This window comes from Anarhichas minor, unplaced genomic scaffold (assembly GCF_050575085.1).
Source record: "Anarhichas minor isolate MPS153535 unplaced genomic scaffold, ASM5057508v1 ptg000040l, whole genome shotgun sequence".
Taxonomy (NCBI): domain Eukaryota; kingdom Metazoa; phylum Chordata; class Actinopteri; order Perciformes; family Anarhichadidae; genus Anarhichas; species Anarhichas minor.
The window spans coordinates 8,361,908-8,388,837 of record NW_027466486.1 but is presented as its reverse complement, the minus strand read 5'-3'; the positions used below and the strand labels follow the sequence as shown (position 1 = coordinate 8,388,837).

At 42.9% G+C, this 26,930-nt stretch overlaps 4 protein-coding genes across 6 annotated transcripts; 2 read left to right on the top strand and 2 right to left on the bottom strand.

Moving 5' to 3' along the window:
* The first annotated feature begins 286 nt into the window (after window positions 1–286).
* disp2 (dispatched RND transporter family member 2) lies at window positions 287–12,236 on the top strand. The gene is made up of 10 exons (XM_076107492.1): window positions 287–381; window positions 4,162–4,306; window positions 4,527–4,804; window positions 5,188–5,217; window positions 5,339–5,462; window positions 6,128–6,243; window positions 7,205–7,320; window positions 8,086–8,183; window positions 8,421–8,579; window positions 8,919–12,236. The coding sequence occupies exons 1-10, from the start codon at window positions 287–289 to the stop codon at window positions 12,234–12,236; spliced, it is 4,479 nt and encodes a 1,492-aa protein (XP_075963607.1).
* A 1,158-nt stretch (window positions 12,237–13,394) lies between these two features.
* rpusd2 (RNA pseudouridine synthase domain containing 2) lies at window positions 13,395–16,728 on the bottom strand. The gene is made up of 3 exons (XM_076108425.1): window positions 16,045–16,728; window positions 15,452–15,748; window positions 13,395–15,258 (listed from the first exon to the last, which is right to left on the bottom strand). Exons 1-3 carry the CDS (start codon window positions 16,717–16,719, stop codon window positions 14,434–14,436), a joined length of 1,797 nt encoding a protein of 598 aa, XP_075964540.1. The 5' UTR covers window positions 16,720–16,728; the 3' UTR covers window positions 13,395–14,433.
* A 634-nt stretch (window positions 16,729–17,362) lies between these two features.
* Window positions 17,363–20,905, bottom strand: pcmtl (l-isoaspartyl protein carboxyl methyltransferase, like). 3 transcript variants are annotated; one of them, XM_076107955.1, is made up of 9 exons: window positions 20,807–20,905; window positions 20,380–20,515; window positions 19,875–19,979; window positions 19,689–19,720; window positions 19,500–19,604; window positions 19,284–19,404; window positions 19,101–19,186; window positions 18,264–18,433; window positions 17,363–18,033 (listed from the first exon to the last, which is right to left on the bottom strand). In XM_076107955.1, exons 2-9 carry the CDS (start codon window positions 20,495–20,497, stop codon window positions 17,997–17,999), a joined length of 774 nt encoding a protein of 257 aa, XP_075964070.1. In that variant the 5' UTR covers window positions 20,498–20,515; window positions 20,807–20,905; the 3' UTR covers window positions 17,363–17,996. The 3 variants fall into 3 exon arrangements, with proteins under 3 accessions (XP_075964070.1, XP_075964069.1, XP_075964071.1); XM_076107954.1 differs by having other exon boundaries at window positions 20,380–20,547; window positions 20,807–20,895; XM_076107956.1 differs by having other exon boundaries at window positions 17,363–18,069; window positions 20,380–20,547; window positions 20,807–20,894.
* Window positions 20,906–20,981: 76 nt separating this feature from the next.
* On the top strand, window positions 20,982–22,942 carry ccdc32 (coiled-coil domain containing 32). Its single transcript, XM_076107958.1, has 4 exons — window positions 20,982–21,112; window positions 21,409–21,674; window positions 21,936–22,089; window positions 22,254–22,942. Exons 2-4 carry the CDS (start codon window positions 21,422–21,424, stop codon window positions 22,441–22,443), a joined length of 597 nt encoding a protein of 198 aa, XP_075964073.1. The 5' UTR covers window positions 20,982–21,112; window positions 21,409–21,421; the 3' UTR covers window positions 22,444–22,942.
* Window positions 22,943–26,930: the final 3,988 nt, after the last annotated feature.

Here is a 26,930-nt window from a genome sequence, read left to right as displayed (position 1 = left end):
ACTATCCGTGACTTGGCGCTCCAGCACCGCGGCCGGTTGGATAGCGACCAGGCATCGTCCCCAGCATCACCGCGGCTCCGCCAATCAGGGCGAAGCTCGGGGCAGATTAACCCAAACAGCCCTGGTGCTGCTCTGTAGTACCAGCGTCAGAAACAAGCTCCTGGTCCTCGTGTACTCAGTCTGGGCAGATGGGGACTGTTTGGTTAACCCAGTTCTAAATAACAAGAAATTCATATGCTAGCCTTTTATTTTTTTGTATTAGTTTTAAAGCGCAGTCAGGAGGGAGATGGAAGCTCGCTCGATAATAGGAGAAAGCACTGATGCGATAGTGATGGATGGTTCTCCTACAGATGAAAGGGGGATTCAGGAGCCTTACCAAAGGTGAGTTGCTTTTTCTTATCCGTGCATTTCTCTGGTGCGTACCGTAGGCAAATAAATGACATTACCAGTGATAGACGTGGATGCGTTTTAACCCTTCTGTGGCCGATGTGAGTATCGTTCATCCAGCGGTGGACAATAGGATTATGCACATGATATGAATAATACTGTTGCTATTTTTTCCATTACATTATTATAATTGGCATTTCATTTAATTTGGCTGTTGTCAACTTACTTTTAAGATTTTTACGTTTGGCATTTTCAGGGCAAATGTCATCATGACTAAATCCATCATTTGACAACCTATACGTATTTTAGCACTATATGTTAAACAAGAGCTGGTACTTTGAGCGATAGTTTATCATCATATAAAGGAAATGTTATGCTCTTATTGTTTGCCTTTGACATAAGCTACTGTAGCCTATGCAGTCTCACACTCACAGTTGACTTGAGAACTGTAAGATCTGTTCAATGTCATCAACGTCCTGCTGGGTCGATGTCACCCTGTCACTCACCCACTGCTGCTTTTTATACATATAAAAAACAAATAATACTCAAGGCTCTTTGTCCTCTAAATAACACAGAAGCTGTCTTTTTAGGAAGGTTAACAGTTTGCCTGCTGCATACAGCCTGAGCTTTTGTGCTTTTTGTCTTGTGTGTGTGTGTGTGTGTGTGTGTGTGTGTGTGTGTGTGTGTGTGTGTGTGTGTGTGTGTGTGTGTGTGTGTGTGTGATTGGCAGTTGAGGAGATGTTTGAGGACATGACATTGACTGGCATCCGGAGAGTTGATGTAAGAGACGTGCTGTTAAAAGGAAAAGAGACAGAGGCAGAGACCTAAAGGCAGATGGAGGAGAGAGTAGCAAGAGCTGAGAGTCTTAAGCCAGTTATAGATATTTTGTGATTCTCCTTGCTGGAGTCTTTTGAATGCCTTACAGCTCTCCTCAATCCCTATTCTTATATCTTAAATTAGTGCACACAAGATCAACTACACCAGTCAAACTTAGCTTTGAAAGGTTTAAAATTAGTCTTAAGAACAACTTACATACCAGAGGAAAATTGTTAATATTTACGTATTGTACTGAGGCACACATTTGACCTACATGTACTTTACTTATACTTTACAAACTGCGTTTATTCATCAGCTAAAACTAAAGCAGTCTCATACAACAGCCCAGTAATAAATCTTACCCATAGGTTACAGTGTTCGGTTTCAGAGAGATGTTCATTTAACTTTCTTGTCATTTTGGAGGCTGTAGTTTGCGGTGCTGTTGAATTATAATTCTTTAAATACTGTGAGGTGTTTCTAATATTTTGTCTGCCCTCATTTATATGTCATGGGTGTTTTATTCGTTCGTTTAGCTAATGACTGTATTTATAATGAAATGAGACACTGCACTATACTCTACTGCTTTGATGTTTCTCAGATTTATAAGGTCATTCTGACGTCAGTGCACAATGCAAGTGTCTTTTTAAATCCCGGGTGTGGGGAGCAGCTCGGTGACACCTTCCTGGATGTATTTTTGTATTCATCCAATGAAATATTAATGAGTATCACAAATTGCTCTCCTCATGAGTGTGTGTGTGTGTGTGTGTGTGTGTGTGTGTGTGTGTGTGTGTGTGTGTGTGTGTGTGTGTGTGTGTGTGTGTGTGTGTGTGTGTGCCTACGTTGGCAGCTCTGTGAAGAACCATCAAAGGGGAGTAATGGGATTAAATACTGAGTGGCTGTCAGTCACAGGTTACACAGTACCCGCTAATAATTTAGCATCTATTTTACACGCTTGGAGTTCTGTAGCGATGGAGTTTATCATGCTACAGCATTAGAAACAGTGTTAACAGTGTTGACTTCCTGATACTTTCTATGAGTGTATTTATTCACTCCAGCACCTAAATAGGTTAAATTAGATGACAAACATTTGCACTGTGCCTAAGAGCTGCTGAGAGCACTGTGGCCTTTTTATAATTCAGATCATATTACAGCTTTATTGTAATACGAAGACAAAACAGTGAGATTCAGGTCCTCGCTGAGCTCCACCACTAATCCCTCTGCTACTGTATATACCAACAAACCAACAGACTACACTTCATCCGTGCGCCTTATTATGGGATGCAAATAAAACAGTGTGAGGTCATTTAGGCTCTGTTGACTTACTCTGTCGCCATGGTGACAAAGGAAGTGCAGTTGGATCCAGTCTACTGTGGAAAATCAAGCATGTGGCAGTTGACACAGACCTCACGGCCCCTCCAGAGAGATACAACCAAAGCATTCCTCAGTAAATCAGTTCGGTTGATTTATATTAGCTTAAATACAATGAGGCTTTATGACTTCTTAAAATCTAAATTCTGGAAATAGATAAAATAAAACTAAAGTAAACGATCCTATCTGACTGGAAATCAGGACTGCGGTCAGATTTAACTTCTCGATATAGACAGTCTCCCCCTTAAATTTGGGGAAATCATTTTCTGTGTTGCCTGAGAATATCGTATACAGTCAGATTATTCTCTGTATCAGCTCGTTCCGCCTCTTCAGTGAAGCTAAATAATGTTTACACCCAACATCTCGTGCTTTTATGGCAGCTGGCGACATCTTTAGTATCTTTTAATTTAAAATAAAGTTCTGTATTTGTATTTCATAATGTAATTGTTTCGGTATGTTGGTATGTGATAATATGGTAGAAGTGGAATGGAATTAAATTCAAGATTAAAAGTCTACCGTCATGCTATCGGTTGTATTTAGGCACAGCGCTAACATCGTAGCTTAGTGTGTTTGCATTCTAACATCTGCTAATTAGCTGTAAACACAAACCGCAGCTGAGACGCTGATGAGAACGTCATTCGTTTAGCAGGTGTTTGGTCATAAACAAAAGTACTGGACATTGAAGAGATAAAGCTAAAAAGTCAGGGGACCAGCTAAGTTATTACAGTTCTTCCTGAGGGGAACATAAATGTCTGGAACAAATTTCATGGCAATCCATCCAATCAATTTCACTCAAAAACCACAAATCCAAACCTCATGGTGGCACTTGTGGAAATATCAGGGGATCACCAAAGTCACTCGGATTCATCCACAGGGAAACATGAATGTCTGCACATTGTTATCAATCTATTCAATCGTTATATTTCAATACGGACCAAAGCGGTGGGCCAACCAATATGACCATCTCTAGAGATAGCTGCTAGTGTGGCTCACAATAGATATGTTTGCAGAAGTTTCATTTTCCTACAAACGATAGTGTAGTTAGAATGAGACAGGAATACATTTATTTAAAACATATCATTTATTCCAGGGTTCTCCTGACTGCAGGAGAGTCTTCACTCACTCATGTTATCTATCCTGGACAGCCGCCTATACCTCTTTCATTACGGGGTCTGTGACATGATGTGTAAACAGTCTCTCACTCTCTCTTCTACTTCTTTCACTTGTAGCCTCCCTTCTTTTTTAATTGGGCCTCCTTACTCCATCAGCCAAGTGCCTTACCCAGAAATCTGTTACTTACCTCATTAGCTCTGCTGGCCCGCTCGACTCTCCGTTGAATATTAGATGAAGCCAAGAATGCAGTCAAGAACCTGAGATGTCAATCAATTAGATAGATTGTTAAGTTTTACAAACATTGCCTTCTGCACGGTTTCCCTGACTGAACTCTTCAGTTTTTGTTGCTCCTTTGTCTTTCTTGCATATACCTGTCAATCATTTCTACTCTCCTGCAGCCATATATTCCCTCTCTTCTCTTTTTCATGCCCTCTCACCCATCTTTCTCTCCTCCTGTCTGTCTTCTCCTGTCCTCAGCGAGATCCCGGCAGTGTCTCTGTGCCCTCCTGACAGCGAGTGTTCAGCCGAGGCCCAGTTGACAGTCATCCAGTCTGAAGGGGAGCTATGTGACAGCTGCAGCAGCCTCAACAGACCCTCTTCCTCCTGCCAGCTTTATCACCAAGTATGCCTGAGCACTGACTGTACTGTGTGCTGTTTAGGATAGAAACTTGGGGACTCATTAAAACAGAAAGGTTAGAGATAGATTCAGGATCTGGGAAGCAGGGGCAATAAAAGTCATTGTATCGCTCAAAAGACTTGAATGATACCAGCATCCAAAAATATACACAATTTCTGTGATTTATATTTTCCATGTGCATTTTCTATCTTCCTTTCTTCATTAGGTCCCCCAGTGTCCTCAAGCTGGAGCCTACAATTCGCCACATCCCCGAAAATGTCCCAACTGCAGCCAGTGTGGTCCAATCAAGCCAAACACCTGCCGCGACTGTCATTCAAACACAACAGGTCCTCATCCTGAAGGAGGCGTCGTGGTGAAAGTGGAACATAGTTGTACTTCTGCCCATCAGACGTCTCGTCCCGGAGCGGTGAGACGTCATTGGCTGCGAGGGTCAAACGAGAGCAGGACACAGAAACCGACGCAGCGGCATGTGGTGACAGTAAGGTGTGTTCAAAAGACTTTTGGAAATATGCCTGTTTGGGTTCTGGCAGAGAGTTAGATGAGATGATTGATGCCACCCAGAAGCCCGTTAGCTTAGCATAAAGACTTGAAACAGCTAGCCTTGATCTGTCCAATCCATCTGTGTTTACATTTAGTTTTGTATGGATTTACCAAATGAGATATAATGTGTTAACCAGTGAGCTTAAGAAGTGCTGGTAAGTTTATTTTTTACCTTTGGACAGAGCTATGCTAGTTGTTTCCCCCTGTTCCCATCCTTTATGCTAAGCTAAGCTAACAGACTGCTGGCTGTAGATACATATGTAACGAGCATTTTGTGTGGTATCTTTATTCAAATTATTATAAACAAAGTTCTCAACTGTTAACAGGGACGGAGGACTGTACTACATCCTGAGAAAGTAAGTATTCAAACGAAGTTTCACTGTGACAGCCTCTTTTAAAGTCTCTTCTATTTTGTTTACAATAATTATTTTTTACTCAGTGCCATGTCTTCTTCTTCTGTGGTTTTCTATTTGGCAGTTATTCCCAGGTGATAGTGGACTACCCGTTAGCAGTGTTGGTGGGTTGTGCCGTGCTGCTGCTGGGATGCTCACTAGCTGGACTCTTCATTGGTCCACTGCCAGACTTCTCTGACCCAATGCTGGTGAGTCTCTCTCTCTCACACACACACACACTCACACAAAAGGCACACAGTGTCTAAAATGTAAACCTGCAGCCCCCCTTGGTGCAGCACAAGTATATCTACTGTCACCCTTCTGTCAAGTCCACAACACAAACCTCCCTTACCACCTTAGGCTGAGTGTTAATTACTGTTTCTCTAATGACTCATGATCTCAGCCGTATCTATTTACTTGAATATTATCTCGGATTCAATGAACTGCACTGAATGAGATCATGCTCGCTGTCGTATTAATTAACTACATCTTCTCACCTTTGAGATGCAAGCTTACAGGATGAACACTAATTAAAACATCATTATGAAAATGCAACATGTGAATCTTAACAATGCATCGTTAAAGTGAATCTAAAAAGATTTACATAAGAATGAGATATGATGGATGTATAAGTGTGGGGCTCTCTTTTCAAATAACATCAAACACTCATATACCAAACCAGCTAATTTAGACAACATTATATGGTGCTTGTGATGCTGATTTATTCAGTATGCTGCTGCAGTGCATCAATGAGCACCAGCGTCCACACTGTGTCTTTAGCTTTGATGTGTGTGTCTGTGTGTGTGTGTGTGTGTGTGTGTGTGTGTGTGTGTGTGTGTGTGTGTGTGTGTGTGTGTGTGCGCTCTTTTCTCAGGGCTTTGAGCCACGTGGAACATACATCGGAGTTCGCCAGGCCAGCTTGTCTGAGCTGCAGGAGAACACTGGCCCGGGGAGAAAACTGTCTCCTTTACCGCAGCAGCTCAGTAGAAGGTCAGCAGAGAGATTCAGTAGAGCGCAGGCTTTCTACACAGAAGGACTGCACCACTGACTGATGCACACAGATGCTTTACAAATATGAGTTTCTATGCTGCGTGTATAGGGTTGGTCGCCGGAAAGGGCTCTAAAACTGGAAAACTGAGTTTTTGCTAGGGCTTATACCTATAACGGTTACTTAAACATATGACAGAAAACACGTTCAAAAATAGAAATAGAAATAAAAGCAGATTGAATATAAGAATATTAGTCTGATTTTATTTAAGACTATTAATACAAGAAGATATTAATAAAAGTATATAGTCAACATTTTAACAAAATAAATGAGGTTATTAAAGCTATTCTAATTTATATATATATTTTATATTAATTATCAAATGTGTAATGCAAAAAGGGTAACTTGTAGTAACAAACCCACTGAGAATCACCCCCGACTCTGCAGTTTGATACGGTTGATTTCTTGCGTCTTTTAGCTCCTTGTTATGGTTTTCCTTCCTACGACTTTGTTTTGATTCACTCTCACGGCTCTCATCTGTGTTTTCACTGAAAAAGCTCTGATAAACTGTACAATATCTGCTCAGCACCAAACGACAGACAAAGTTAGTGACTACCTGGTGATCAAAGTGGAACATTTAGCAGCTAATGGGAGAGATTTCCCTCAGACGTTGGTGGAGACCAAAAAAGAAACAAAAATAAAATTGGACTTACATTTGCCAGGTAGCCGGAAACACAACTTCAAATGACTGTTGCCACATGTCTGCTGGATGTGAAAATATGTCAGAGTTGGGTTTACAGCTTATTGCACAGCCCCCAAGTGGCCAAAAAGCAAAACAATTAATGCAAGTTTAAAATGATTCAATTGTGAGACTTTTCAATTTTCCACTTATTTGGAACAAAATGTGTATTTGTATAAATAAGGCTGAAAATGGGCATATATGTGTGCTTCTATCTGTGCTAGTTTTGGGGGTGCTGTCAGCGGAGACGGCAGTGGCAGCCAGGATGCCTCCAGGCTTCGCATCAAGAGGATGCTGGCCAGAGACTCGTCTCCAGACACGTTCCTCTGTGATGCTCCAGGTGGGTCAGTCCTGATCAGTTCATTCCGGTCAGGAAACCGTCATAAATGAATCTCTCAAATGTATAGTAACAATCAAAACATGGCCATAATCCTGATAGTAGATTTTTGTTATGAAGTTATGAAGGATGCGTAACACTGCTGGCTCCCTCATCCTCAGCAGAGCAAGACAATGAAATGGAAATATTGTTAAAACAATGTAAATGTGATGAGGGCTTATTCAACAGTTGAGCAACTTGCATATATGCAAATCCTGTGAGCTGAAGGCAAAGCCTTCCAGCTTGTTAGCACTCCCAGCAAACTAATGAAAACAGTACAACATAAAAAACAACAGTTACAGCTTATTGGTTAACTGCAAATCAATAAAACAATTGTGAGAAGACGTGAATAATAGCTTTTAGCTTCGAAGAGAACCGTTTGAATGCATTTCATTTAGCAGGTTATCCAAGATTTTTTGTCTCTAAGCTCTATTTTGAAATAGTGTGCTGGCAGATCAGACAAGACTGTAGTTTGGTTTGCCTAATAAATACACAGAAAACTCCCTAAATGGATTTATGAGCAGTTCCAAGACTTGAGGTTTTCACTTTATAAAGCCTTATTTTTTGTTCAAAACAGACGGGAGGATAGAACACACAAGAAATGTGTTTCTAGCCTGGTTCGACAATGGTTTAACCATTCTGACCTTTCTCACCAGTCCAACAAAGTGATGATCCACAGCTGTCCATCTTGTTCCTGTATGTTGAAACCATCTGTCTCTCTCCGTGCAGGCGAGCATTTGGCTCAGCTGGTGTTTCGATCAGAAAACTCAGCCAGTCTCTGGAGTCTGAAGGCCATCCACGCCATGTGTGAGATGGAGCAATCCAGGGTTCGCTCCGATCTACTCAGTCTCCCCTTTGCTCCTCTGACTTTTGCTTCATTCGTCATCTCTTTAGTCGTCAGCGTCTGTCAATCTCACTCTTTGCCTCCGCTCTCTTTAATCCCCCGACCCACATTTTAAAAAATTACTTTATGTGCATTGTTTTGTCTGAAATGAATTCATTTTTTCTGAGTTTGTTTTAAAACTGGACATGTGTTCAAAAGATCTTTCACTCGTCTAATACAGATTCGCTCCCAGGCTCAGTTCCAGGACTTGTGCCAGCAGCATGTGAGGGGGGAGGCCGAGGGCACGTCCAGAGGCGGCTGTTGTCCAAGCTGGTCTCTGGGGAATTACTTGGCTGTCCTCACTAACGCCTCCTGCTGCCTCAGTCTCACCTCACACCAGGTTCTGAAGCTTTCTTCTCTTATTAAGAATTTACCAAACAACAAGTTACTACATGGGTTATAGGTTTTTGTAGATGGTACACTGTCCAGTACGTGTTTTTAAAGAACAATTGCTTTTTTTAGTCAAGAGTTAGATCAGAAGATGGAGAGTGGGAATGATCTTCTCATCCAACTTTCCTGCAGAAAACAAATGTGCGCATTTTACAAAATTGTCCTTAAAGTTGATGCTGCAGGTTCAGGGAAAGTGGATGAGGTAGTTTACAATACTTAGTTATAACTAACTCTGGAGTGCACTGAATATGTTTTAGGGTCTGAATTTTTTTTCCATTTTCTCCCGAAGGTGTCTGAGTCTTTGAACCTTCTCCGGAAATGTGGTCCGTACTATCATCAGGGACATCTAGTGGAGGCCTGTGTCGAGAGACCCAAACATGGCGGCTGTTCCTCTGTCCCGTCCCACTGTAAACAATCTCGTGTGGTGTTCCAGATCCTGCACTTCCTGGTTGATAAAGACTTCCTCGGCCCGCAGACCGTTGAATACAAGATCCCTACGCTGAAGTACAGCCTTCTGTTCTTGCCCGTCGACAAAGGAGAACACATGATGGAGATGTACATGAACAGTCTTGAGGGCAGGGAGCTGAGGTACAACAACACCACTATCACTGGCATGGACTTCGGCATCAAGCAGAGGCTTTTCAAGTATTACCTGGCAAGAGATTCCATCTACCCTGTGCTGGCGGTTGCCTCTCTTCTTTTCACTATGGCTCTGTATCTCCACTCTCTCTTCATAGTAGCATTATCTGTGATAGCGATCACAGGCTCCCTCCTGACCTCCTATTTCTTCTACAAAGTAGCATTTCGCCTGACATTCTTCCCGCTAGTCAACCTCTCAGCAGCTCTTATTCTCTTGGGAAGCTGCTCCAATCAGGTTTTCGTCTTCGCTGATTTCTGGAATCTGCAGCTATCCCAGAATCCGTCGGCCTCCCTTGAGAAGAGAGTAAACAGAGCTTTGCAGGAAGTCGGCTATTTGATTTTAGCGTCGGGGTTGACCTCCAGCGCAGCGTTTTTCTCTGGTTATATCAGCAGCATCACAGTAATCAGATGTTTCGCTGTTTATCTAGGAACGGCCTCATTTATCAGCTCCATCGTGGCATTAGTTTGGCTGCCGTGCTCTTTCATTCTGCGCGAGCGCTACATAGAAGCGTCCTCTGCGTCCGTAGCAGTGCAGGGATGGAAACCATGCTGCTCCAAAAACGCCGGTGGCTTCTGGGATACGAGCTTGCGCAAGAGATGCCTCTTCAATCTCGGGCAGAAGCTGAGAGAATTAAAAAGAGGTCTCAGTGACACTTCCAATTTGTTATTTCTGAAAATCCTGCCTTGTGGAGTGGTGAAGTTTAGGTACATCTGGGTGTGCTGGTTTGCAGTGCTGGCTGCTGGGGGCACGTACATGTCCTGCATTGACCCAGGCATGAAGCTGCCCACCTTAGACAGCAGGGTTGCCCAGCTTTTCCGCTCCAATCACCCGTTTGAAAGATACGACGCAGAGTATAGTCACATGTTTATGTTTGAGAGACAGAGGAATGGAGAGGATAAACCCGTTGAGTTAAGCCTTGTTTGGGGTGTCAAACCAACTGATAACGGGGATCACTTTAACCCCAAGAGCAATAGCTCTTTGGTTTTTGACACAGACTTTAACATGAGCCAGCCAGACGCTCAGGTTTGGTTGAGGGATTTATGTGGACGGGTTCAGAACCAAAGCTTTTATTCCCCTCCGTCACCTGAGGATAAAGACGTTGTGACAGACAATATCTGTCTTGTGGAGCAGCTAACACAGTGGGTGTCTGTCAGGCGGTGCTCAGAGAGTGATGACTCCCTCCATTTTTGCTGTAATGACATCCCTTTCCCCTACCCGCCCAGCGTGTTTGAGAACTGCCTCAGTATGATGCTGGAGGAGAGGTATGCTGAGGGCCATCTGGCCCACAGCGGAGGCCTGTACTTCCAGCCAGATGGCAGGGTCGCTGCCCTCGTGTTGGCATTCAAAACCACATACCTCTACAGCTTCAACTTTAGCCGAACCAGTCTTTTATACAAAGAAATCCTGACATGGTTTAATAGAGAAATGTCAGGCGCGCCACAAGGGCTGGAGAATGGCTGGTTCATCAGTCACCTGTCTCTTTTTGATCTACAACAAGCTTTAAGCTCAGAGACTCTAGTAGTAGCTGGCTTCTCAGTAGCTCTCACGTTTGCTTTGCTTCTCTTAACCACCTGGAACATTCTACTGAGCATATATGGGACTGTGGCTGTAGGAGGGAGTGTTTTTGTCACTATCGGCCTCCTTGTTCTTCTTGAATGGCAGCTGAGCGGCATCGAGGCTCTGTTTATATCAGCAGCAGCAGGGCTGTCTGTTGACTTTGTTGCCAACTACTGCATTTCCTACAGCTTGGCTCCTCATTCAGACAAATTTGGCAAAGTAGCACACTCCACAAAAAGAATGGGATGTCCCGTAGCAATAGTTTCTGGTGCATTTTTCTCCATGGGGATCATCATGTTGCCTGCCACGGTCTTGCTGTTCCGAAAACTGGGGATTTTCCTATTTTTGGTGAAATGTGTAGCATGTGGATTTGCAACCTTCTTTTTCCAGTCCCTGTGTTGCTTTTGTGGACCCCAGAAAAACTGCGGAAAGATCTCGCTGCCGTGTTTCTCAGATCACAATGATGGCGTGCTGTCCTCCTGCTCGGCAGCAGAGCCCGGTTCCTTGTCAGCTAACGGGGCCTTTGGCAGATCTAGAGTGAGGAGGAGTTATGACAAAGAAGCAGGTGACTATCTCTACCCCGACCACCAACGTCACCAGAGACAGAAACAGACTGGAGCAGGGGGAGCTGGGGGCCGAGGACCGGAGCAGTACGAGCTGCAGCCGTTGGCCTATCGACTGAGCGACAGCTTTGAAAACAGCACATGCACCAGTAAGCTGTCCAACCGGCCGTCTGTGCTCTCTGATGAGATCGATTACTGTGGGAGGGACGTGGGCAGGAATAGCATATGCGGGGACAGTGAGGAGATGTGCAGTCATCAACATGACACCTGCCAACAGCCTCCAGCCCTTCAGACCTCATCTCCGTACAGAGAAACCTCCCTGCGGCCTGAAGGCGTAGCGAAGGACAAGCTGCTGTGTAAAACATTCAGAGGCCAGTCTGGTGGGGTAAAGGACTGGAGCAATACATCGTTCTCCTCATCTTCCAGCATGGAGGACACCATCGTCAGCCACACACTGGAGACCACTGACCAGCCGTCTCACTGCAGAGACGACCAAACCACAGAGGAGAGCCTCCATCACCATCACCACCCTAATACAGGGAACCTCTCCTCCCTGTCTCAGAGCTCCTGCGAGGGTCTGGAGGACTCTAATGAAACGTGCCTGAGTGACATTGAACCAGGGCCTTCCAGTACGCAACAAAATGAAGGCGAAGAAGAGGTTCAGTTACAACCAGGACATCTAAACGGGAAGAGAGACACACTTCGTCTCTCACTGAAAGAAACCGTTTATGAGACTAATAAGGGCCGCACCAGTCAGAGTGAAGAAGCTGTGATCTTACCCAACAGTAAGCCAGACCTGCCAGACGTTTGGATCAAGAGAGGTGGAAAACGTGAGGACACATGCTGAGCAAAGATGGAGGAATCTTTGCAAACAATATACTTGCATAGGCATATACAAAAGGAGCATACACCGTTACTTTTGAGTAATAAAGGAAAAATAAGCCACCCAAATGTAACATGTGACAGCATGTTTGTCTAATGTTGCTGCCAGGGTTGTTACAGATCATGAGTGTCTCCTCAGTGAAAGGTCTAATCAAAGCATGACTTGTAAAAAATGAAATGAAAGACAATGAAAGATAAAGCTTTCATAGAAAAAATAAAAAATCAAGTACTGCACCTGCTGCTGCAGAGTTTACTTTGTGCCTGGAAATTTTGTAACATCTGCACGGACTGGGTTATAACGAAATACAGTGTCTCCATGCAGGAAAAGACCTCAATGGACCTACAATGGACCTACATTCATGGACTGAATACTATTTGATAAATGTGAGATAAACGGAGAAAGAGCTGCATTGAGTCGCAAACTATCACTTCACTAAAGTCAGTTGGTTTTTGCACTTGTGGCAACAATGTGTACAGTATGTCCTTTGTGACCATTGCATAGAAAGCCAGAAAGCTACAGTGAGTAACGTGTCATTTGTAGTGTCCTAGGTTGGTTGCATTTAGTGTTTCACTGTCAAATTAAGAGTCATGCTGTTTATTCAAGTGTTGGTGCCAAATACATTTAATGTTTACGTACTTTACAAAAAGGCAAAAAAGGGTTTTAATGCAGATATAACACTATGTGTGGGTTTATACACTGTTGGCAAATTAAGGAGGAAGCTCTAATCTCTATTTCTGAAGCAGTAGTTGTGCATCACATGCAACTGCTTCAACAGCTAGCAATTTGTATATAGACCTTGCAGCAGCACTGTTAAGAGAACCTCCAACAGATAATCTACGAAGAGGAAAGCCCGTCTACAGCCCACCCCACAGCTGAGATGTCACATCAGCTGGTTTTATGTGCAAATTACAGTATTTATGACATAAACAGCATGTGCCAAATGTCTTTCAACAGGTTGGTTCAGATGCTGAAACTACGGAAACTCTGTGTTTTGTGCAAAGAGTGCGTCCTTTAAAAAAGTAAAGATAAAAGAGATGTCTATGGTTCTTAATAAGTATATAAAAAGAGGTGTTAGTTGTGCAGTGATGGTGGTTCAGCACAAAGGCCTGGCAAAGAAGAGACTTCTCTGTTTGATGTGCCTATGAGCAGCTTTATTTCCCAGCTTTCTCTTTGTAAGAAGTGTTTCCTTTTGACATCTTGACTGTACAATCACAATTCTACATTGAGCATTCATTTTAAAAATCACTCGGCAGAAAATAACCTGCCTTAGAGACGGACAAAATGATTCACAGGCTTTCAATCAACAGACGAACCTAAAGGTCTAGTGTGTGGGATTGCAACCAACTGAAACTTCTCTGGTGTGCCAAGTGTGTAGGCACCACAGCGGCAGATGAGAAGACGCTAAAGGCCCCATAGAGCCAGTGTTCCGTTTGTCCATTCTGGGCTTCTGTAGAATAATGGCAGCGCAAAAGGCGGACCCCACGAAGACGACCCGCTTGTTATGTAGATATAAATGGCTCATTCTAAAAGGTAACAAAATTACAATTCTTATTTTCAGGTGATTATACACTTGAGAAAGCATACTTATCAATATTATATTCCATTTTTGCCATTAGTTCCTCCTAAACACTACACACTGGGCCTTTAAATGTGGAGTCAGGGATTCTGACTCCAGTGAGAGCAAGAGGATTGGTACATATGGAGGGGGAGGGGGGGGGTTATTTCTTTCTCCAGAATCGCTGACTCCACCTCCACCTCACCGCCACTATCGTTTACAGGTGTCAATGTTAACTTTTCACAAAGCTCAAATAAAATAAATCATTTATTTTCCTGCAGACTGGCTTTTTATTTCAGATCATGGTTTGAGCACTGGGCAGATTAGACTTAAAAAGGATGAAATCAAATTAAAACTATTTTCTTGACGATTAAAACAAAAATGAGAATGAATACAAAACCCATTTTCTATTTGTATTTAAGGCATAAAAAGCTTGGAGCCAAAGGGAACATATTTCTACATTCAGCATATGTTAAGACAGGAAAATCTAAACTGCCAAAGAGAGCAAAACCTCTCAAAGGATTTCTGATCATTCTTTTAAATGTTTGAGGAAAAAGCATGCACGATGGCAGTAACATAAACACCAAAGTCATGAGCATCAGGTCATCACCAATCCGCCTCGACCCAGTCCTCTTTGGCCCAATCGGGTAAACTTGTGGAATATTCAAAGTCAGGTCCTTTGTAGCGTAAAGCGTGGAGATACATGATGAGTTCCTTCTCTGTGGGATCTGGTCGGACCAGCTTACATTCACTACACAGGTGGTCTCTCGTCTCTGGAGGACTTTTGAGAGTTGTTGCCTCCGTTTGATTTCCATTTGATTTGTTGGGCTGAGTTTTGGGAGAGGAGGCATCGTTACCGTCTGGGTCCGTGCAGCCCTGACTCACCTTATCCACCGTCTCACTGCTTGAGCTGCCACATGCTGGCACCTGTGTGTCGGTCTGATGACTCTCTGCACTTTTGTTGGGTTCAGAAGGGCCATCTAATGATTGTCCTTTCTCAGACGTTTTGTTTTTCTCGGCCTCTTGCTCAATCCCATCGTCCGGAATATCCAGCAGGTGGAGACTTTCCTGCGAGCGATGTTCCTCTACCAGGGCCTGAAAGAGCTCCTCGTTACTCTTTCCCACCAGTCCCCCCCTCCCCCTGTGTGGACCCCAGGCCAAGGACCCATAGATGGGATCATTGAGGATGGGGAAGCCCAGGTACTGGAGGTGGACCCTGATCTGGTGTGTGCGGCCAGTCACTGGTAAACAGCGGACCACGCTGGTTTTCCCATTAAAGGTGAGCCTCTGGAACACGGTTCTGCAATCCTTTCCCTTCGGATCGACACGGCAGAGGCCAATTTTAAAGGAAACGACCAGGATGGGCTCCTCGCAGATCAGCTCCTCTTCTGGAAACTCACCCTCTACTCTGCACACGTACTCCTTTTCAAGCTGTTAGAAAGTACAAATATAAAGGACATTTTTGAGACCGCTATGGCAAATGCACCTTTGATGCATTACGGGAAAAGTATGACAAAAGCTACAGAACATCTCCTGAGAAATATTACCATTATTGTCTAAACCCACTGGCATACGAATGTGCACATGTCAGTGAAAGCGTAAATCCACCACGTCCTGAACGTACCTGTCTGTCTCTCACCAACTGGTCCAGTTTCTTTGATGTCTCCAGCGTCCTGGCAAACAGCAGCACTCCCGAGGTGAGCCTGTCCAGTCTGTGGACTGTGTGGAGCTCAGAGATGCCTCGCTCTTTTCCCAGGATGAAAATCACCGTGTTGTGGCGGAAACGGCCGCAGGGGTGGACCGGGATGGAGGCGGGCTTGTTGACCACAAGCACTTCCCCGTCGTCCACCAGAACCTCCAGGGGTCTGCCGACTACAGGGGGCTCGTGGCGATGCACCGTGTTCTTCATGTGGTCATTATTCTGTGGATGGTCACAAACACGTTTGTGATACAGCAGATCGCATGAAACGGATTTGGTTTAGTCACATCTTTAATGAGAGGAATGGAGGTTAAACTTCTGCCATGTGACAAAAAGTATTCTGTCCTAACAAGAAAAAGCTAGAGACACATTTAAAAAGGCTAGGTCACATTTAGAAACATCAATACAGCAGACAGACTTAATATCACGATAACTTATTCTGTCATTGAGCCATGCTTATAATAGCCTCATGATAACACTGGCACCTCAGACATGACATCATACTTGGTGACACTGACCCTGAGCACCACAGACAGGTCGTCCACAGGTGTCTCGTTCAGCCGGATGCGACCCTCTTTGGTGGCCCTCTGGTAATACTCGATGGACTCGGCTCTGAACTCGCTCTTGAACACCTCCAGGAGGCTCTTCCCAATCCACCGACCTTTGCAGTACGTTTTGAAGTCGAAGTAGTACGGGTAGACTTTGCGTAGGCCACCTTCAAAGTAGTACGAGGTCTCGTCGAAGTGCTCCTTGCTAAAGCTCACACCCGGGTTCCGCTTCTGCGGAGGGGGGATGTATCTCTCGCCCGGACGGAGCTTCTTCCCTCCCGCTCCTCTTCGCCTCTTGCTTTGGCCACTTGTCTCGGCTTCGCAGGTTGTCTCGTCGCTCTTTCTTTTCACACTCTCTGCCGCCTCTTCCGTGGTGGTTTTCTCACCGGACACCGGCGTGTTTACCTCCGCCGGTGGCGTTGAACTGTCGCATGCTGCCTGCTCCATCGTAGAGCTGCTCCGTTTACACCGTGGAGAGTAAAAATGGCGATTCAGAGGACAAATAACGTTGTAAAATGAAATAAAGTGACGCTGTATTTGCTCAATTACACGCCTATTATTATTATTAACGCCCGTTTGAGCCGAAGAGAAGACAGACAGCAAACTACGTTTTCTCAAACCTCTGACTGACACGCTCACGTGCATCGCTCTCTAGCTGGAGGACCTTCTCGATAAACGCGCACAGCGATGACGTAAATATGTAGTCCAATCAGTCCAATGTGTAGTTCAACGCATCAAACCTTACCGTTTCTTCTTCTTTTCATTTGTCTTTATGAACAAATCAGCTCATCGAGGCATTATCGCCACCAACTGTTCAGAATGCGTATTTAGTTTGGTTTTTAATTAGATATTCTCAGAGTAATGAACTGATATGAGGTTGAAGTCATAATATTAATAAGTGTTTGTCTATTACATGAGAAGAGGTTGTATAGCTGGAATTCTCTGGAAAAACGATTTAAAATGTTCATCAATGATTATTACATTTAAGACAATATGTCTTTAAAGATAATAAGGTAAGGTAATATTGAGGGTAAAATAATTTATTCTATTATTATTTGTATTATATTGTCACAGAACACGGCTTTTATTTTACTCTGTTGAGAGTAAATATGGTATTCTGTATGACTATGTTGAATAAATTGGTGCCAGACAATAACATTTTATTTTCTGTAGAACCTTATTAAAATCTTGTGTCCTACTCTCCTTCAAAATATTAAACGTTCCTTCCGTGTCCTTTCTGTAGCTCTCCCTGATGAAATAATTTGCTGTAGAAAAGTGAAAACGATAATTTATCCATTTAGTAGGTTTTATTAATAAATCTTACACATAATTCAGTGCCTCAGTTAATCATTTTTTGGCACAATACCCCTTTGCTCTACAGGAACAATGTCAAACAGGACATATCCTAAACATACAGTATATGAAGCCAGTAAAAACTATTTCCGACCACAAAATATATATATTACATTGTTAATTTGCTGAATTTTCAATTAACTTCCTTGGCTTGTACTTGGGTTTGTCTTTAAGTGTTACACACACAAGGTCACACATTTACCACTCATCTGAATTTCCCACAATCATCCAGAAGAACACGTTCTGTAGCTTCTTAAGCTGATATTGCACTTTTCTCAAGGCTGAACCTGACTGACTTACCCATATATAAAATACTGTGAATCACTTCGATCTCAGGCAACCTGTCTTTGTCATCCACAATAACCTCATCACTCTCTAACTGACCCAGAGCATTCTGAGAGTATGGTCATCAGTCCAGCGGTGGTCGCTCATTCAGTCTGAGTTTGATCACTCTTGGAAGACGATCTGGTCGGGCAAACAGAGAAGGATCCTCCTTGTACTTTGCTGGGAGACAACCCAGTGGGGCAGGTGGCTGTTAAGACCAGAGCTCAGTGGAACCATGAGAAGCGCTACGGGGCCCCGGAGATGCAACACCAACGCCACCTCCTGTGGGGGCAACCACACTGCAGTCAGAGCTCACCTCTGGGGAGAGAGGGAAGGACAGCGTTGATATGATCAGGAACAAGCCACAGGATGGAGGTGGATGTGACTCATGAGTCATGACACACATTGAAGATTACAGAGGCAGCTGACAGAGGTTAGTCAGTAGATAAAGTAGTTTTCATTCATTGATTTGGGTTTTAAAATGATAGGTTATGAGTGTTTTCGTGCAATACCCAGGCCACTGACGCCTCTTGTCAGTCAGGGGGACGTAAATCACTCCCATCAGAGCTTTCTTGAGAAAGGTCCCATCGCTCTGCCGATCGTACTGTTCCAACACCTGACTGCCGCCGTCGGGGCCCACTGGGAGAACCAACCGCCCACCAAGCTTCAGCTGCTCCAAGAGCTTTGACAAACAGACGGCAGGAAACAGAAATTTCACATGAGTTCATGTTCAAGAAGCAATTTCCGGCTGCCCTCTGCATATCGAAGTTCCCTCATAGTTTACAGCACTATTTTTTTAGGGACCCCTGACCGTTTAAGATTCACTTTACTACAGTAGATGTTCGATCATGCAGACAAATGAGATACAGTACATCATTCATAGAACCTGCACCGTTTTCGGCTAAAACAACTTTTAAAGTTTTTGGACTCATCTTTGAGCTACAGAGACATTTTAAACTGGATTCTTTTATAAACAGGATTAAGGATTATTTGAGCACTGAATGTACTTGTCATGACACTAAATGACAATTCTTTGTTTGATGCAATTTGCTGGTTTGTTTGTTGTCTACTTTATTTGAAATTCTTCATGTCTTTATGTTGTCTTTAACTTTTTAAGTCGGTTATTTGTGTTTTTATGTGGTGTGAAACATCTTGGCCAGGACTCTTGAAAATGAGATCTTAAATTCTCAATGGGATTATCCTGGTTAAATAAAGGATAAATATGTACTTGTATGTGTTTTAACCTTAACTCTCTGTGCTACATTGTTGTGGATTTTGGATGTAGCTAAATAAGTGCATGATTTCTCTTATTCTATTTTCACAGAAGTGAAAGCCATACGTGTCCTTACAGCCTTAGGAACAGTAGCTGCAGCTGCACCAACATGAATGGCATCATACGGCGCTCCTTCTAGGTGTCCGAGCCGTCCATCTCCCACTGTGGACAGATGTAGGTTTGACTTTTATAGTCTTTCATGGCTGTGCAACATCAAAATAAAAATAAAAAAAATCCATGACTTCATCTCATGACTCACTTGTAAGTTTGATGCGTCCAGAGCTGAGCAGTTCTGGGTCGTCAGCTTGCACATTTTTTATTGACATTTGAACCAGTTCATCAATGTGTTCAATGCCAACCACTTTACCACTAGGTCCTGTCTACAAACAAAAGAAAAATGCAGCTATTGCACTCACTCATATAGTGCATTTTATACCAACTGGTAGGAAACATGCAAAGTTTATACAGCGCTTACCATCCGTGCAAAGCAGGCTGTGAGATATCCACTTCCTGAACCCACATCCAGTGCCGATGCCCCTTCAGTTAGTTTGTCACTTAGCAGCTCCAAAGCATGAGCATGCTGTCAAACCGCCATAGAAAAACATTCAGCCCATCACGTGTATGTACATGAGTGAATTATAGCAGTTCAGTGCTTGTTACTCACCATGTGTGGTGCACTGATGGTCGCTCTGTAGCCTGTGATAAGAAAACGCACAACACAGTCATATCACACATCTGTGCTCATGAAACACAACATAACTCCACAATGAATGTATTTACTCAAATAACTGTTACCATATTAATAGGCAAGTGTGTGTATGTGTCTTTAAAGAATGACTAAAATGGATACCTATGGACTGAGGAGAGTCTGCATAAGGATAGTCTATAGCGTAGAGCCCTCTGTCTGTGGCCAGCATGGCATCAAACACTCGGTCGCTGCGGATCACTCCGTGATCTAGAGGAGAAAAGAGGAGGCAATTACACCGAGCGAAAATATAAAATGTGTGCAGGTTGAACCCTGTGAGTTTCCATTTACCCTTTAATGTGAATGGAAAACTAATTAATACATGCTTTTTAGATAAAACAAATGAGAATAAAAGCATAGTACTGGGTCAATATTTAAAGCTTGGAGGTATATCAATATATATATATATATATATATATATATATATATATATATATATATATATTAAATGATCCTCCATATTACTAAAGAGAGGCTAATCCCCTTTTTTTTGTTTACATTATAAACGCACCAGCTGTCACACTCAACATATGTTTAGTTGTGGACCTTTGAGGTATTAAGTCAATTCCTTGTAATGTCAAAGCTTAGGTCCCTGACATCTGCCCATTACCCCTCAGTCTGCTGATGAGCTCTGGATGCGTCTTGCCGCTGGACATCCACGCCATGGTCCGGGACAGCAGCACACCCATCGGGACTGCCACTACTGCCAGGCGCAAAGCTGCGTGCATCTCCTACACTAGCTCTTCCTGCAGGGACATGACGATCAACGCTTGCAAACCTACATAACACACAAATAATCGTAACGCACATTTAATAGTCAGTCATAATCAGGTTAACAGTCAGTCCAAGCAGAGCTGAATTTAGCATAACAAAGTAATGACATTAAAGTGAACTTGACAGTTAGCCACCATATTGTATCGCGAAACAAACAAATTAACATTACGTGATAAACCTATAATATATGCTAATGTCAGTTCTTCAAATGATCAATACTCGCGAATAAAACAATCAAACAGAGACCAGCAGTGCTTGTTTACCTTGATAGTTCGTCGCCGTGTCAGTTCCTTCCAGCTGGAACTAACTTCCGGACTCTCTTCTCTGAGACACAGCCCTTGACCAATAAGATGCGGGTTTCCAATTTAACGCCCCAGAGATCCAATCATATTTTAGAAAGGTTTGATGAACGGTTATAATGTCCAATCATATGACACTAAATAAGGAAGTGGACGTCCCCCATTTAAGACACTGGATCATGGACACAGTTAGCTAGCGAGGCTAGTCTTTCATCTTTAAAATCATACTTTAGAAGAAATAACGGTTATTCTATTGAGAGCATCACACAGGTAAGACATGTTTGTAAATCATTATGATGACGAACCGTTTAAAAACACTTGAAAGGAAACAATACTCAAAAAAATAGGTTTTAGACACCAAAGTAGCTAAGTATGTTGATAGATTTTGGTAAATTAAAGCTCAGCTTTTGATTGTGCTTAGTATTTGGAAACCTGTGCAGTTTACCTTTCAGATTTTCTTCATTTCTATTCGAAGTGTCTCCCGATGCCTGTTTTAATGCTGCTGAAAGACCCATCAACACAACTGTGCTAATGCTAATGCATATTGACTTCTGTTCTAACTCAAGTCAGTTGACCAGAATGATTGAAGACTTCGAGAATAAGGAGGACGTCCGTTCCAGCGGGGAGCTGTGGACTGAAATCTGCTCCAGTCTGCCGGAGTCACAAGCTGAACCAGCCCCGCCGGCGATCAACACGGAGTTCAGGGACTCATTCCAGCCAGCCGCACGAGTCGGATTGCAGCTCAATGGACACTCAAATGGGACAAATACCAGTTCTTCTAACGCTGGATGGGAACCCATGGAGGATTCTGAGATCTACATAGCCAGCTTAGGTACAGGCATCCTTCCCATCTTCCTGCCCCTTACATGACTGCATGCATCATGTCACATTCAGCTCACCCTGTCCTCAGTACAGTGTCCATCATCTTAATCAAGTTGTATGTGAGATATTTGGAATTATAGGGTTTCAAAGTACTGATGGGCATTTTGTTTAACTCTTTTTCTGACATATAGACTAAAAGTCAGAAATGTGATGCCCCCTCCTTAATTAAGAATTTCGACTTTACATTTTTTTTGTCTACATTTTGGTGCAGAGAACCGCCTGAAGAAATTAAAGGGCCAGTCAAGTGATGTGACATCCAGGGACATGTTGCGCTCCTTGTCTCAAGCTAAGAAAGAATGTTGGGATAGATTCCTGCATGACGGCCAGACCTCGGAGATCTTCCAAAGCGGTGACATGGATGAGAGGTAGGATGGTAGATTATTCTTTCATATTATGATACACACACGTACTTCTGCCAGGACACAAGCAGGAGGTAAAGGGTTATCTTGCCTTAACTTAACTCAAGTCTCCCAGAGCCCAAATAGTCCTCTTCTCATCTTAAAACCTTGTTTGTACTTCTCTTCTCGAGCGCTCTTGAAAACTTCAAGAGGTGGTTGATTCCTGAGAAGGTGGCCATCAGCGCAGAAGAGCTGGAGTATCTCCTGAGACCGTCTCAGAATAACGAACAGGCTGAAGCAAACCAAACAGAGATCGAAGAGGACACGACGGGAGAGAGAGCCGACCCCGAGGAAGATGGCGCACACAGCCCGGAGAAATGAGTGTTAAAATAGTAACACCGAAAGAAGAACTAATTTGGCGTGTATTGAGTAGCGCTGACTTGTTACCCCCACGCTCATTTTGAGCTGCGTTATGTCATAGCACTGTTTTGAACAAAGCTTTTGTTAACAGTGGTCAACGAAGCAATTACAGCCTGTCATCATCCTCTGTAACCCCAGCAACTGAGTGTTAAGTACTGATTCAGTCATTATTATTCATCCCTTGGAAGGATTATTATTTTTACTGATTCCCATTTTATATGTTACAAGAATGGCTCCCTTCATTCAATATATATGCCAAGGTTGATGAAGGAGCACAAAAAGTACCATGTTGTAATTGACTCTTGTGACGTCTTGCAGACATTATACAATTGTGACATCTAGAGTGGGAATACTCTGTGATATATTCCTGAAAATATTGTAACATTGTGTAACATCTTTATTTTTGCCATTTTACCAATTAAGTTTTACCCACGTTTCAATAAAAACAAAGTAGAATTGATTCTGTTTATTTGTCGGCACATAAGCTGAAGCAAGGGCACGGTTATATTTAGCTAGACAGCTGAGGTACAATTACAACTTAGAATATTCTCCCACACATTTGTGCATATAAGAGCAAGCGTGAGGGTCGACAGTGTAAAGTGTTGCAGGGTTTTCATCCTGTGGTCGGCCTTTCCCCCTGCAGTATCTTTAGATGACAAAGAACATTTTTTTAAATGATTACCTTTCTCTGTGACAGTGGAGACAGTCAGTAAATGTGACGAAGGAGAGTAGAGGAATGACATGCAGCAGCTGATCCAGCCGGGAATCGAACTGGAGACTGGCCTCTGCTGCATCAAATCTTAAAATCTGTCTCCCCCAAGTCCCCCAACTTAAAGGAAGCCTATACATCATAGTAGCTTATCAGTCAGTCCAGTTGTTTCCAAGCTGAGCGGCCGAGAGGGATCACTGAAGGCAATAGACTCCCAACATTTTGAAAACTGTTAATACGAGAACTAGTTTGACCATGAGTTTGCAATATAGTTAACACAACGGTTACACATCCCCCAAAATGACCACAAAGTTGAATTAACACCTCTCTGAAACAGTTTCAACATAAACTTAACATTATAACCTGCTTTATTGCAGGGCTGCTGTATTAATAGACTATTAGTGTTAGCTAGAGGTATCTAATAAATTGGCAACTGAGTGTTATTCTGAATAAAATCAATTCAACCAGGGAAAATGTTCTTAAGCAGCATTCATTTGAATAACAGCAACCATGGCTTCATTCTCTAATGTGAATCAATTTCAGCTGAGGTCTTTGAAATGACTGCTGTATCTTCCAGGACCCAGAGGACAGAAAGTGTGAAATCAACTCAACGCATGCAAGTTAAACAGTGTTTGTTCTCATTTTTCTTTCAAGGGCAGAACAAATTCTGCCATTTATCTTGACAAATAGAGTGGACTTTATATAACTTTTACTGGAGAATGCTTATTACGATTTTAGTGAGTAAAAGCAGTGACTTGCAGCTTCCGAGGTCTCATAGAGCCGTGCTTTGTTGTAATAGGTTAGACTGGGATAACAGATGACAGTGTGGAGCAGCGGATGGCAGGAAATTAAAATATGATTGGCACCCATCATTGATTCAAATTAAATTTCTGTGGAAGGTGTTAATGAAGAAAGCCAGCTGTGGTGTCCCCTGACAAAAAGAGCTTCAGCAACCATTTAACCATCAATGTCATCTCTGGATAAAAATAAATACATTGTAATATATCAACACAACAAGCACAAAATAATGTTTAATCTCAATTAATGTATGTCAGCGAGTTTGCAATTAAATGCATTTTTGGGGAGAGGTTGGATATTTGAACAACAGTAAAACCCCTTCGCACCATCCAGTATCAATGGTGTGAGATGAAATTGTTAATTTATGTCCCTATCATCCCCCCTCCCCCCCTCTGTGGGATTTCCTGCCACTTTGTTTACCCGGGGCAGGTTTTTGGGTGATAGTCTTAGCCACACGGAGTGCGATGCAACAACGGAAGGACCTGAATGCAGGCAATGCAGGCCAACAGCAACAGTTCAGGGGTTTATTGCAAAGAAGAACATACATACCCTCACTTGCATGTCCAAACAGAAATACTATCGAGCCTACGACAGCAGGAATGGGGAAGGGGAAAGTGCAGGCAGGTACAGATGGGGTTCAGGTAACAGAGGTTTAAAAGCAATGACACAAAGCAACACTGATACTCTGGCAACTGATTGGGGTAGAGAACTGGTTAAATATCTGCAGGGCCGTTGAGGGTAAGTGGAAACAGGTGAGCAGGTGATGGCTAAAATAAGTTACTGCAAGGCAGGAGGGAGTGGCTGGATGTGAGTGTCAGGTGACATGGGAGAGGTGTTAGAGTCAGAGTGCATCTGGTGGACAGGTAGAAAATGGCAATGACGGAGCCTGGGGAAGTGGAAATGTAACTGGAGAAAGGGACAGAGAGCTAGAATGTGAGGTACATGGTCATCCTTTCCACCTGAGCCCCCTCCTTAAGTATCAAAGATAGCTGCAAGACCCATTTTCACCCAGGACAAAACATTAGTGTCAATGAGCGGATGGTTGCAAGCAAGGCCCAGACAAGATACAGACACTACATGAAAGGAAAACCAACCAAATGGGGCTTGAAGCTTTTTGTGTTGGCCCGACAATAGCAGTGATTAAACAGTTACGGCTTTTCCTTCAGGAGATGGATTGCCTAATGACTCAGTAATGTCCCTAGTAAACCCTGGATATCTGGGAACTGGATATCATGCATTTGTTGGCAACCTCTACACAAGCCCAAGACTATTCAAAGACCTGTTTGCCATGAACATTCAGGCTTGTGGAATTTAAAGAAAGATCAGGAAGGACTGCGCTCACAAAGCATACGAGGAGCCACTTGTGCATGTGAAATAGGTGGACGTGCCTCAGGTTGCGGTCTGCTCAACAGTAGCACTGTGCAAAGGAACGGGTGACGAGCCAGGCCGGTTGGCATGGCTACAAACAGCTACCATGTAGGTAGACGAGACAGGTCCATCACGCCCCACCATTGAAGTGCAATATGTGCGATGGAGCCCACTGTGCCAGGAGCTGTTTTGATGTATATGGCAAAAGTAAAAATCATTCCCAGAAACAAGCATGCTGGGCAGTTAAAGAATAATGTGGAAATCTTTTTGGTGTTGTAACTATTTATAATGCATACAAATGTTTAAAAATTAAGAGATCCAAGGCAACAGTAATAGGAAAAGAAAAGGCCTGAACTGAGACATGACAGATTGCAACTGTTGCTACAAAAAAAGGTGCCATGTAAATAATAAACATGGTGATAAATCCCTCCAAAACAGGTAATGCCTCAAAGCACTTATAAGTCATCCTTATTGGTAAATACAAGCAAATACTGTGCTGCAAAACATCAGAAGTCATATACAGTACATACAGGTGCATACATGCAATTTGACTTCTGCATTTAACCCATCCGAAGCATTTAGGAGCACAGGGCTGCTGTGAAAGCGTGCAGAGAGAAGCTTGGGGTTCAGCGTCTCGTTTAAGGACACCTGACATGCAAACAGGACGAGCCACGTCATCAGCCAACATAGTGGTTAAAGGATGACCCACTTTACCCACACTTTGTTGCATTGACGGTGACCATTATTTGTTTCAAACTTGTATGATGATTAATAATTGCATAATGATAAAATTGCTTTATAAATCCTTAAATATTTTTCATTTTCTTCCAGTTCATGTTCTTCACAATCATCCCTCTGTTCCCATCAAATCCCAGTGCAAATGAATTTAGTCCTGGTTTACTCTTTGCAGATACTGCAGATGAATGATTCAGTCATACGGGTTCTTCTTTTAGTTGCTTTGGGAGGAGACACACAATTTCTAAATTAGTTTCAGTTTTATAAATATTTAGGTTTGTACTGCAGGAGGAAGATCGTGGTTTGTCCCTTTATTGTTCAATTTAATTTATGCTCCCTAATGTTGGTTTCTGGATATGTTTGCTTAAGAGGCCTCATCGTGAAAAACCTCACAGCTGGATATTTCATAAAAAGGATTCAGAGATATGATAATACATTTGTAATAAATTATATGTCAGCTCTTCCACTTAGTTGAGATTTCTGTTACATGGCAAATTTAGGATAAAATGAGTGACGATCTATTAGAAATAATATCATAAAATGTGTAAGGAACACTATAAAATGACTATATAAAACCAAAGACACGTTATAAGTCCCAATAGGAAAATTATAGCGATTCCATGGCATAAAAATGCCATAAAACAAGGCAAGGTCATTATAACGTCACTATTTATTACCATATTGTTCCCAAGAGGAATATCATAGGAGATTATAATGATTGTCCATTGAGGGTAAAGACAGACAGCCATTTTACTGGAGGTGACTCATTCACATAAACACTTACTGTATGCTGAGAGAGAGAGAGAGAGAGAGAGAGAGATCACCTCTAAATTCAGAA